General features: G+C 43.5%; 1 protein-coding gene across 1 annotated transcript in view; it reads left to right on the forward strand.

The window, feature by feature from the left end:
• LOC126335200 (homeobox protein unc-4 homolog) overlaps positions 1–14,019 on the forward strand; it is a 434,374-nt gene that overhangs the window by 314,666 nt on the left and 105,689 nt on the right. The window contains exon 2 of the mRNA XM_049998211.1: positions 10,727–10,905. Coding sequence (XP_049854168.1) covers positions 10,727–10,905 — 179 coding nt within the window. The remainder of the gene's footprint in view (positions 1–10,726; positions 10,906–14,019) is intronic.

Genomic DNA, 14,019 nt, shown 5'->3' on the forward strand with positions numbered 1-14,019 from the left:
ATCAATCAGACGTTCCGCGGTCATACTGCACCAGACTGTAGATTTTGGTCGACTTTGTGACTTTTCAGTTATAATTCTTGGATTTGTTCGTGCCCTACAACGGCAGTTGTGTCGATTGACGAATCACCTAACATGAAACACACCACCTCATGTCTCCAAATAATGTTCTCGAAGAAATCCGACCAATCATTATTCCATTCGTTCTGCTGAAGTAACTGCCTCAACTTGTGATCTTCTTCCCCTTCTTGCCAATACTTTTGTTGGAACTTTCACGGTATGAATACCAGTGTTGTCTACATTATACAAGTCCTGGGGTTTCAAAAATGTGGTCTTCTAATACCGGGTGGTTTTAATTAAACTTCCCCTATTTAATACGTTATAACGCGGAAACTAATTAGCGTTCGAGTTCCAAACTCGGTAGCCTTAACGTCCATGGTTTCCAGGCGTCACGACGCCACCGTCCAGTTCCAACTATGGTAGCCAGGTGCAGTGATCAGACATTGTGATTCGTAGTCTCACACAAATGAAACAGTCGCGCAGTGCACTTGCTAGCGTATCAACAAGAGCTTGGAGAAAAGGAGCAGGGCATTACTGGGGAAGCTCTATTATCAAAACAACAGTAATGCTGTAGCTGCATTTCGAGAATATCGCTGGCTGAAAGGATTACGGAAGGTTCCTCTTTCTCTACATGCAGTGCAGAGTATAATGAAGAAGTTCGAATCAACTGGAGAACTGGGCGTCACGCCGGCAAGAGGCCGACGACCGGTTGCACCTCAGGTGATTGATGAAATCGCTGTTGCTATGGCAGACAGCGCTGCGCGCAATTCCCGATTGTCAGGCAGTGCGCGTGCTGAGTCACGACAGTTGAACATCCCGTGGTCCACTGTACAGAAGGTGCTTCGAACCATTCTCAAATGGCATCCTTATAAGATCCATATCGTACAGCAGCTTGCACCACAGGACGCACAGAGACATGTTGACTTCTCTCTCCGCTTTCTCGCAAGCAATGAAGTTGACGAGGGCTGGCCCTGAACCATGTTGCAGACAGACGAAGCTCATTTTTCTCTGACGGGTGAGTTGACCACACAGAATTGCTGAGTGAGGAGATCTTTCACTCCAGTCACTGTGCATGAACTTCCTTTGTATGGTGAACGTGTCGCCGTATGGTGTGGTAACACGGCTACGTTCGTCATTGGCCCATTCTTTTTTGAACAGGTTGCCGCTCAAGGACCAAAGACGTGCCACGTGACTGTCCAGCGTTACTGCGATGTGCTTCGCCAGCATGTCATACCCGCCTTCCAGGAGAGAGACGCCTTGAACTCAACAGTTTTTATGCAAGATGGGGCCCCACAGCACATTGCTTGTGGAGTCCTCCTGCTCCTCTGAAACACATTTGGAAACTATCGAATTACCAGCCGATCGTTATCAAATGCTTGGCCGGCGCGGTCACCTTGTCTTACTCAATGTGATTTCTGGTTCTGGGGCTACCTGAAGGACAGAGTTTACCAGCGGACATTCATAGATAACAAGAGAGGCAACCAGCGCAGAAACGGGGATGCTTCGTTCTGCTGTGCAGCATGTAATCCTGCGCTTTCAGACTCTTCTAGACACTGACGGGCGCTATTTGGAGCCCCTCCTGTAGCGGTGATGGTAGCGATATTCAGTGGTATGATATACAGTAGCAGCACATTTAAAATTGTTTCAGTTGAATTGATTCTGCATTATTTCTCTTCCTCGTGTCCTTGGCATTAATACTGCCAAGTTTGGTGCTCGTACGGTAGTTAGATTCCGTGTTATAACGTGTTAAATAGGGAAAGTTTCACTATAACCACAAGGTACTTTCTGCCACGCTCTCTTTATTGTAACTGATTGCTCAGGCGAGATTAGTTCCCGCTGGACGACGAACTCATAATGAAATATTCCGTTGTCGAGATGCATTCGGCCAATTCACTCCCACGCTATGTACTTTACATCATGTCTCTGGAAACCTTAGAAAAAATGGTTCAAATGGCTCTGAGCACTATGGGACTTAACTGCTGAGATTATGTCCCCTAGAACTACTTAAACCTAACTAACCTAACGTCATCACACACATCCATGTCTGACGCAGGATACGAACCTGCGACCGCAGCGGTCACGCGGTTCCAGACTGTAGCGCCTAGAACTGCTCGGCTACTTCGGCCGGCGGAAACTTTAGACTACAGTGTAAAGAGCACACTGAAAGCTAACTCCCTGACATCCTGACTCAAGAAACAGATTGGCACAATGTTTGTTGGAATCTGCAAGTTTGTCGCTGAATGCACGGTATTCTGGTTTGCATCCAGCTTTTAGGATCTCGTTTTTCCTCGTTTTCTGGCAAACGTCTATGCGATCAGACGTGACGTACGCTAGATTCTTGACTCACACTGCTTACAGATTTTGTGGAACTTAAAACTTCCTCAACAATAACTTCCATAGTTTTTCGTGGCACCTATCCCCCTTTTCTGTTGAACACTTACGATTCCTCGGCCTACTATAGAAAAAACTTCATTATAGCCAATTTTCAGGCATTTATCTTACAGATACTATTCAAATATTGCAACTTGTGTAGAAATGGCAACAAAACCATCTCGCATTCACTGGGGATCAATTGTAACACGTTATAGCCGTCCCCAAGGGTAATATTACAACTGACGACATCATTCCACATTAAGATTAAGGCTCAATAATATACTCTATTCAACCAGAATATCTAAACAATATCTGCATAATTGAATGCTGGCTGACAAGTTAAAATATTAAATGAATCTCTGTGAGGGTTACTGGTCTAGTTGACATTTATGTTTATAGTCTCTCAGACGTGAAGCTGATTAAATCAAATTAATAATGTTCGTTAACTGTCTCCAAATTTTTCTTTTTGCGGAAAGGAATTCAGTATCTTCATCGTCCATGACGTATTGAATCTCTATCTCAAAGATCAGACAAATGCGAATGTCGTTAGCTCTTGGAATACAGCAAACACCACCACTGCGTAATATATATAACAAAGAAACCCGAAAAAGATTGCTAAAATCGTTTATCAGCGAATGACTCTGTCTGTCGTGAAATGCTCCATGCGATTTAACAGCCAGGGAGATCGTCTGATGCGCTACGACGAAGCTCAGCTTGGAGGGTGATCAGTTATTTTATGTTGTATATTAACAAGCAATAACGTTTTTTTAAACGTTTGCGTGAATCGCTAGTCCTTCATACTCCCCTATATCTTATGTAGAGAAAGTTCCTGGTACATGAAATATGATTCCATAATTATCGAGGACTACAGTGAACGTATCTTGATTAATGTAGATAATTATATTTTTTCAGAACTGAATGTGGGCATCGGACGTCATTTGATAAATTACGATTGGAAGTATTGTGAAGAAACTCTCGCAAGTTCGTAATGCTATCCCATGGAGTCAGCGTTGCTTGTTTCTTGGGGTACATCGCCAACTCCTGTTATCACTTCCATATCATCACTTCCATACATACCGAGAAGTTTGTAGAGGATGGGGATAGCTTAACAGCCACACGAAAAAAAAAAAATATAAATTATATTCTAAGAAAAGTTGAACTGCTATAACGTACATTTTCAAATATTTGTTAAAATAAAGTAGGTCTACCTGGAAATTAGTGGAAAAAGATTTCAGACAGTTTTCACATATTGACGTTATGCAATACATTATGGGAATTTCTATAATGTTTGTATAAGCTCTGAATGTCTTACAATTAGATATTGGTATCATAGTCTTTTTTATTGCTAATTACCAGGTGCCACAAATGGTCCATGTGTTTGCTAAAACTAGTAGGAGCGATAGTAAAAGGTTGGACACCAGCTGATGGTATTTCAAAAATGACCGGTATATGTGAAACGGCAATAAAAACTAAACGAGCAGCGATAGAAATACACCGTTTCTTGCAATATGCTTGGCACAACAGTACATTTTCAGGCAGACAAACTTTCGAAATTACAGTAGTTACAATTGTCAACAACAGATGGCGCTGCGGTCTGGGAAACTCTATAGTACGATATTTTCCACATATCCACCATGCGTAGCAATAATATGGCGTAATCTCTGAATGAAATTACCCGAAACCTTTGACAACGTGTCTGGCGGAATGGCTTCACATGCAGATGAGATGTACTCCTATAGCTGTTCAATTGTTTCTGGATTCTGGCGGTACACCTGGTCTTTCAAGTGTCCCCACAGAAAGAAGTCACAGGGGTTCATGTCTGGCGAATAGGGAGGCCAATCCACGCCGCTTCCTGTATGTTTCGGATAGCCCAAAGCAATCACACGATCATCGAAATATTCATTCAGGAAATTAAAGACGTCGGCCGTGCGATGTGGCCGGGCACCATCTTGCATAAACCACGAGGTGTTCGCAGTGTCGTCTAAGGCAGTTTGTACCGCCACAAATTCACGAAGAATGTCCAGATAGCGTGATGCAGTAATCGTTTCGGATCTGAAAAATGGGCCAATGATTCCTTTGGAAGAAATGGCGGCCCAGACCAGTACTTTTTGAGGATGCAGGGACGATGGGACTGCAACATGGGGCTTTTCGGTTCCCCATATGCGCCAGTTCTCTTTATTGACGAAGCCGTCCAGGTAAAAATAAGCTTCGTCAGTAAACCAAATGCTGGCCACATGCATATCGCCCTCATCAATTCTGTGCACCATATCGTTAGCGAACGTCTCTTATGCAGCAATGGTAGCGGTGCTGAGGGTTGCCGCGTTTGAATTTTGTATGGATAGAGGTGTAAACTCTGGCGCCTGAGACGATACGTGGACGTTGGCATCATTTGGACCGCAGCTGCAACACGGCGAACGGAAACCCGAGGCCGCTGTTGGATCACCTGCTGCACTAGCTGCGCGTTGCCCTCTGTGGTTTGCCGTACGCGGTCGCCCTACCTTTCCAGCACGTTCATCCGTCACGTTCCCAGTCCGTTGAAATTTTTCAAACAGATCCTTTATTGTATCGCTTTTCGGTCCTTTGGTTACATTAAATCTCCGTTGAAAACTTCGTCTTGTTGCAACAACACTGTGTTCTAGGCGGTGGAATTCCAACACCAGAAAAATCCTCTGTTTTAAGGAATAAACCATATTGTCCACAACACACTTGCACGTTGTGAACAGCACACGCTTACAGCAGAAAGACGACGTACAGAATGGCGCACCCACAGACTGCGTTGTCTTCTATATCTTTCACATCACTTGCAGCGCCATCTGTTGTTGAAAATTGTAACTATTGTAATTTCGAAAGTTTGTCCACCTGAAAATGTACTGTTGTCCCAAGCATATTGCAACAAACGGTGTATTTCTATCGCTGCTCGTTTAGTTTTTACTGCCGTTTCAAATATACCGGTCATTTTTGAAACACCCTGTATATCTTTTATGAAACATATAACAGCTGTGGAGTTCGACCCAGAGCTCGTAAAAATCTACTCCTTCACATAAGTGATGGTGCAAAACAGTGTATGAATACTATGTAAAGCGGAGAAGCAATTGTGAAAGCGACAACGTTATACCGTTGCATTCGTTGATCCGCCGTTGGCGGCTGTTGCGTCATTCAAATGAAATAGGTGGCCCCTGCCCCGAGCAAAACACCTGCTTCAATCACTCACGCCAATTTCCGATCCTGGTGCCCATCATTACCGTATGTCTGGCAGGACGATGAGTGATTTCTGAACGCAGCTTCATCAGACTCGACGACTCTTTCCTGATTGCCGGTTGTCGACATTTCCATCGCACACTTTTTATAGGCTTCTTAACAACAGCCTTTAGCAATAATGAAGGATAGCAGAAAAAGATGAAATTGTTTCGGTCCTCACGCTGCAGTAGCTCCAGGTAGTAACTGATAAATTACTCCTGAATTTGTAATTACAGCAGTAAGACTTGTTGTGTAGCAAAGCCAGTGTTGACTGAACGGTAAACTTTTATTGAACCATGGCAACCCTTATAATTTTTTTACAGAGAGTGGTGTTGGATGCTGACAAAAAAAGTAGGAAACACTAGAGTTCATCACATCCGAAATGAAAATGTAAAACTAAGATTAGGTGTAAGTTTTCGTAGTATACCGGGACAAATTGAAGGACATCAGAGAAATAGTTGATTCACCTTGAAAGAATGGCCCACAATAGGTATAAAGATGTGTAACTACGAAGTTAAAAGGAAACATAGTCGAGGAAGCCCTCAGAAAAGGTGGAAATAAAAAAATTGAGATCCAAGAATACGGGACAGTCTTGACCAATCCATGATATGTTTGGCAATGATGTTGAAGGGATAAAGTACTTTTGCAATTACACATTTAGTAATTGATGAGAATTTTACAGAAATCACAAGAGTTCCATCTCTGTGGATTCTGAAAACACCACTGAATTCATGGCGTTTATACTTTCCGACATACTGCCACCTCTCAAAATACCGAAAGCAAATTGATACGTTTCATTCCTTGAGTGTTTGTAACATCATGACGGAATCACCTTTTGTATGGTTTTTTTCGTCAGCAGAAAAAAGTCTGTGTACACTCTAAGATACGACAAACGAATAAAACCTAATGAGATGCAAATCGATAGATGTGATGTACATGTAGAGACAAACAGATGATTACAATTTCAGGGAAAAATGGATGATTTATTCAAGAGAAAGGGATTCACAGATTGAGCTAGTTGTTCCACCTCTGGTTCCTACGCTTGGCATTGATCGACAGAGATGTCGGGTGTCCTCCGTCCGCCACGATAGCTGAATGGTCAGCGTGACGAACTGCCGTCCGCAGGGACCCGAGTTCGATTCCCGGCGGGGTCGGGGATTTTCTCCGCTCAGGGATTGGGTATTGTGCTGTCTTCATCATCATTTCATCCCCATCCGGCGCGCAGGTCGCCCAATGTGGCGTCGAATGTAGTAAGACCTGCACCAAGGCGGCCGGGTCTGCCCTGTAAGGGGCCTTCCAGCCAATGACGCCAAACGCTCATCTCCATTTCATAGCATGCCAGATTTGGTTGTTATTTAATCAAAATCCCTAGATGTTCGGAAGATCCCGCCCACAATGCTCCAAACATTCTCAGCTGGGGAGAGATCCGGCGATCTCGCTGACAAAGGTAGGGGGTTTGGCAAGCCCGAAGACAAGCACTAGAAATTCTCACCATGTGCGGAGGGCGTCCTCTTGTTGAGATGTAAGCCCAGAATGACTTGCCACAAAGGGTAACAAAACGAGCCGTAGAATTCTTCGATCTACCGCTGTGCTGTAAGGGCGCCCTGGATGACAAGCAAAGAGGACTTGGTACGAAAAGTAGTGGCACTGCAGTCCACTGCTCCTGGTTGGTGGACTGTACGGCAAGTGAGGATCAGGTTGGTATCCTAGAGCTGTCTGGGCGCGTCTCCAGACACTTCCTTAATGGTCAGTGGTCTCAGTTCGAAGCGGGATTAATCACTGATGACAATTGTACTCCAGTCAATGAGATCTCATCTGAGTTCTAGGAACTTAGATCATGGTCAATTTTATTGCTATTTATGTCAATAAATAGACCAAATAAATTACTGTTAATCTCAGTCTTGACTTATATTTGAAAATTCTTTACTTGTTCTACACTTTTTCCTGCAACTTTTCCTGGCTATGTGGTGTAAAATTGTTCAAATAGCTCTAAGCTCTGTGGGACTTAACATCTGAGATCATCAGTCCCTGGACTGTACGGCTGGTCCCGGTGGATGTTCGAGTCCTTCCTCGGGCATGGATGTGCGTGTTTGTTCTTAGGACAATTTAGGTTAAGTAGTGTGTAAGCTTAGGGACTGATGACCTTAGCAGTTAAGTACCGCCGGCCGGAGTGGCGGTGCGGTTCTAGGCGCTACAGTCTGCAGCCGAGCGACCGCTACGGTCGCAGGTTCGAATCCTGCCTCGGGCATGGATGTGTGTGATGTCCTTAGGTTAGTTAGGTTTAAGTAGTTCTAAGTTCTAGACGACTGATGACCTCAGAAGTCGCATAGTACTCAGAGCCATTTTTGAGTTAAGTCCCATAAGGTTTCACACACACGTATCATCAGTCCTCTAGACTTAGAACTACTTAAACCTAACTAACCTAAGGACATCACACACATCCTTGCCCAGGCAGGATTCGAACCTGCGACCTTAGTGGTCTCGCGGTTCCAGACTAAAGCGCCTAGAACCGCCCTGCCACACGGCCGGCTGATAATTTCAATAAGAAATGTGAAAATCAGCGTTATGTGGAATACAGATATTATGCCTAACTTGAATCTTATTAATAGTTTCGAGCTTATTTCTCGCTCTTGTAAAATAAAAACTTGATGTTTGTGTTCAATCCACGGAGGGTATGAATAGAACAGCAGCGTTAATCATATTTTTTATGCACATTGGTTTTTGGGGTGAACTACGATATGTAAAACTCAAATTTCGAGCCAGGAGAACCAGAAACAAAGTTTCTCGGGCTCGAAAAAGTTTCTTCAATGCCAAATAAAAGTACTGCATGGATTGTGATTTTTATTCTGTTTTAAAAATAAAAACTGTATAACCATTAATTACTTTATTGTAACATTAAAATGATGAACTTGCTTTGTTTTTTAATTCATTCAGTCATTGACATCACGTTTAGAAATTATATCTTTGAATCCGCGAGTCGCATTCTGAGAAGTAACAAAGAGCTTTCGAACAATATTACCCAGTGGGATAGTGCAGTGGTTAGCACGCGAGAGGACGACTCTTCAAACCCTCGTCCAGCCATCTTGACTTCCCGAGATTTCCCTAAATCACTTACGGTAAACGCAGGTATCGTTCCTTCGAAATGACTCACGGTGGCTTTCCTTCCCTAATCCGACTTTGTTCTCTGTCTCTAGCGACATCGTTGTCGGTGGGACGTTTAACACTAATCTCCTCCTCTTCGAATAACATGGCTTTGACTAAAAAATACACCTCATGTGCTAAAATAAAGGTGTTTAATGGACATTGCTCTATTCTTAAGGAAAAGGACAGTAACATAATCTTCGTTTTCATTATAACAAACTTAAATACATACACTACTGGCCATTACAATTGCTACACCAAGAAGAAAAGCAGATGATAAACGGGTATTCGTTGGACAAATAGATCATACTAGAATATGACATGTGATTACATTTTCATGGAGATGAGGTGCATAGAGCCTGAGAAATCAGTACCCAGAACAACCACCACTGGCCGAAATAACGGCCTTGATACGCCTGGACATTGAGTCAAACAGAGCTTGGACGGCGTGTACATGTACAGCTGCCCATGCAGCTTCAACACGATACCACAGTTAATCAAGAGTAGTGACTGGCGTATTGTGACGAACCAGTTGCTCGGCCACCATTGACCAAACGTTTTCAATTGGTGAGAGATCTGGAGAATGTGCTCGCCAGGGCAGCAGTCGAACATTTTCTGTATCCAGAAAGGCCCGTACAGGACCTGCAATATGCGGTCGTACAGTATCCTGCTAAAATGCAGGGTTTCGCGAACATTTTCTGTATCCAGAAAGGCCCGTACAGGACCTGCAATATGCGGTCGTGCATTACCTGCTGAAATGTAGGGTTTCGCAGGGACCGAATGAAGGGTATAGCCACGGGTCGTAACACATCTGAAATGTAACGTCCACTTTTCAAAGTCAAGTGTATGCTAACAACAGGTGACCGAAGCGTGTAACAAATGGTACCCCATAGCATCACGCCTGGTGATACGCCAGTATGGCGATGACGAGTACACGCTTCCAATGTGCGTTCACTGCGATGTCACCAAACAGGGATGCGGCCATCATGATGCTGTAAACATAACCTGGATTCATCAGAAAAAATGACGTTTTTCCATTCGTGCACCCAGTTTCGTCGTTGAGTACACCATCGCAGACGCTACTGTCTGTAATGCAGCGTCAAGGGTAACCGCAGCCATGGTCTCCGACCAAATAGTCCATGCTGCTGCAAACGTCGTCGAACTGTTCGTGCAGATGGTTGTTGTCTTGCAAACGTCCCCATCTGTTGACTCAGGGATCGAGACGTGGCTGCACGATCCGTTACAGATGCCTGTCATCTCGACTGCTAGTGATACGAGGCTGTTGGGATCCAGGACGGCGTTCCGTATTACCCTCTTGAACCCACCGATTCCATATTCTGCCAACAGTCGTTGGATCTCGACCAACGCGAGCAGCAATATCGCGATACGATGAACTGCAATCGCGATAGGCTACAATCCGACCTTTATCGAAGTCGCAAACGTGATGGTACGCATTTCTCCTCCTTACACGAGGCATCGCAACAACGTTTCACCAGGCAACGCCGGTCAACTGTTGTTTGTGTATGTGGAATCGTTTGTATACTTTGCTCATTTCAGCACGTTGTAGGTGTCACCATCGGCGCAAACCTTGTGCCAATGCTCTGAAAAGCTAATCATTTGCACATCACAGCATCTTCCTCCTGTCGGTAAAATTTCGCGTCTGTAGCACGTCATCTTCGTGGTGTAGCAATTTTAATGGCCAGTAGTGTATTTGTTTTCCGATACGATCTAAGTTTCCTTTCGGTTTCTCTCACTCTTTCTATTCACTCCATTGTAGGGTATGTGATCTGGTCATGTTAAGCGTGTTGGTCACCAGAGCGAACGAGGGGCCTCTACTGAGACGCTTGCGCTGACCGGCAGGGCGGGGACTCGGAAGACCGCGTTGCTGACTGCGGCTTGTGGTCGCCGTGTGTTGCAGACGTGGACAGCGACGACGTGTGCGGCGGCGGCGGCAGCAAGCGGCGGCGGTCGCGCACCAACTTCAACAGCTGGCAGCTGGAGGAGCTGGAGAGGGCCTTCCTCGCCTCCCACTACCCGGACGTCTTCATGCGCGAGGCGCTCGCCATGCGCCTCGATCTCAAGGAGTCGCGCGTCGCCGTAAGTCCCTGCGCTACGACTGCGTACGCTCGTCTTCACAAGCTGCTGGGCTGTGTATGAGTTTGTTGCTGCCTACTTGGACAAAATGTCCACTCTCTACATGTCGATAAGAATGAAAACGAAGATTGTATGTTTGATGACGATTAGTTTGGCTCAAGGGGGTAGAACGTCAAACGGGCCGACTTCGAGAAGGAGAGGCACCACAGTACATTTTAATTTGCACTGCCTATACTTTTACAAACAAATTCCTAAAACTTTGTCAGCATGACCAGGAAGGATTCACGATTCACACTCATACCAGTGGAAGTTTAAAAGCACCAAAAAATAATATTTTTTAAATGTGAAGTATCATGATTTTTTCACTTACTGTTGGCTGCATTTGTTGCTATAGATACACTTTTCTTCATAAGTAAGAGGGGTTGTTGTTGTTGTTGTCTTCAGTCCTGAGACTGGTTTGATGCACCTCTCCATGCTACTCTATCCTGTGCAAGCTTCTTCATCTCCCAGTACCTACTGCAACCTACATCCTTCTGAATCTGCTTAGTGTATTCATCTCTTGGTCTCCCTCTACGATTTTTACCCTCCACGCTGCCCTCCAATACTAAATTGGTGATCCCTTGATGCCTCAGAACATGTCCTACCAACCGATCCCTTCTTCTGGTCAAGTTGTGCCACAAACTTCTCTTCTCCCCAATCCTATTCAATACTTCCTCATTAGTTATGTGATCTACCCATCTAATCTTCAGCATTCTTCTATAGCACCACATTTCGAAAGCTTCTATTGTCTTCTTGTCCAAACTATTTATCGTCCATGTTTCACTTCCATACATGGCTACACTCCATACAAATACTTTCAGAAATGACTTCCTGACACTTAAATCTATACTAGATGTTAACATATTTCTCTTCTTCGGAAACGCTTTCCTTGCCATTGCCAGTGTACATTTTATATCCTCTCTACTTCGACCAACATCAGTTATTTTGCTCCCCAAATAGCAAAACTCCTTTACTACTGTAAGTGTCTCATTTCCTAATCTAATTCCCTCAGCATCACCCGAATTAATTCGACTAAATTCCATTATTCTCGTTTTGCTTTTGTTGATGTTCATCTTATATCCTCCTTTCAAACCACTGTCCATTCCGTTCAACTGCTCTTCCAAGTCCTTTGCTGTCTCTGACAGAATTACAGTCATCGGCGAACCTCAAAATTTTTATTTCTTCTCCATAAATTTTAATACCTACTCCGAATTTTTCTTGTGTTTCCTTTACTGCTTGCTCAATATACAGATTGAATAACATCGGGGAGAGGATGGAACCCTGTCTTAGTCCCTTCCCAACCACTGCTTCTTTTTCATGTCCTTCGACTCGTATAACTGCCATCTGGTTTTTGTATAAATTGTAAATAGCCTTTCGCTCCCTATATTTTACCCCTGCCACCTTCAGAATTTGAAAGAGAGTTCCAGTCAACATTTGCAAAAGCTTTCTCTAAGTCTACAAATGCTAGAAACGTAGGTTTGCCTTTCTTTAATCTTTCTTCTAAGATAAGTCGTAAGGTCAGTATTGCCTCACGTGTTTCATTATTTCTACGGAATCCAAACTGATCTTCCCCGAGGTCGGCTTCTACTAGTTTTTCCATTCGTCTGTAAAGAATTCGAGTTAGTATTTTGCAGCTGTGGCTTATTAAACTGATGGTTCGGTAATTTTCACATCTGTCAACATCTGCTTTCTTTGGGATTGGAATTATTATATTCTTCTTGAAGTCTGAGGGTATTTCGCCTGTTTCATACATCTTGCTCACCAGATGGTACAGTTTTGTCAGGACTGGCTCTCCGAAGGCCGTCAGTAGTTCCAATGGAATGTTGTCTACTCCGGGGGCCTTGTTTCGACTCAGATCTTTTAGTGCCCTGTCAAACTCTTCACGCAGTATCGTATCTCCCATTTCATCTTTATCTACATCCTCTTCCATTTCCATAATATTGTCCTCAAGTACATCTCCCTTGTGTAGACCCTCTATATACTCCTTCCACCTATCTGCTTTCCCTCCTTTGTTTAGAACTGGGTTTCCATCTGAGCTCTTGGTATTCATACAAGTGGTTCTCTTTCCTCCAAAGGTCTCTTTAATTTTCCTGCAGGCAGTATCTATCTTACCCCTAGTGAGATAAGCCTCTATATCCTTACATTTGTCCTCTAGCCATCCCTGCTTAGCCATTTTGCACTTCCTGTCGATCTCATTTTTGAGATGTTTGTGTTCCTTTTTGCCTGCTTCATTTACTGCTTTTTTATATTTTCTCCTTTCATCAATTAAATTCAATATTTCTTCTGTTACCCAAGGATTTCTACTGGCCCTCGTCTTTTTACCTACTTGATCCTCTGCTGCCTTCACTACTTCATCCCTCAAAGCTACCCATTCTTCTTCTACTGTATTTCTTTCCCCCATTTCTGTCAATTGTTCCCTTATGCTCTCCCTGAAACTCTGTACAACCTCTGGTTCTTTCAGTTTATCCAGGTCCCATCTCCTTAATTTCCCACCTTTTTGCAGTTTCTTCAGTTTTAATCTACTAAGAGGGGTTGTTCGATGAATTTTGCACAGCTTACAAACCATACTTACAGGTGTATGAAACTCGAGAAATTATTTAATCTGTGGAAAAATGATTTGCCTATTACGTTTTAAACTTCGTGTTTAGAGAAAACTCAAATTTTATAGTTAAGTATCTCAATTTTTACCACAGTTTTTAACAGATTTGGGAAATTCTAGAGTTTCATACACCTGTAATTATGGTTTGTATGCTGTGTAAAATTCATCGAAGAATCTCTCTTACTTACGAAGAAAAGTGTACCTACAACAAAAAATGCAGCCAATACCAATTGAAAATATGATGAAATTTCACATGTAAAAAAAATTGTTTTGTTATGTTTTTGAACTTCCTCTGCTATGAGTGTAAATCCTGAATCCTTTCTAGTCATGCTGACAAAGTTGTTTGAATTTATTTGTAAAAGTATAGACAGTGTAAATTAAAATGTCCTGTGGTGCCTCTTCTGCTCCACGTCGGCCCGTTTCACGTCCTACCCCCTTGCCTAAGGGCACTAGAGAGTCACTTCTATATCCATACCTAC

Source organism: Schistocerca gregaria, chromosome 2 (genome assembly GCF_023897955.1).
Source record: "Schistocerca gregaria isolate iqSchGreg1 chromosome 2, iqSchGreg1.2, whole genome shotgun sequence".
Classification (NCBI taxonomy): Eukaryota; Metazoa; Arthropoda; class Insecta; order Orthoptera; family Acrididae; genus Schistocerca; species Schistocerca gregaria.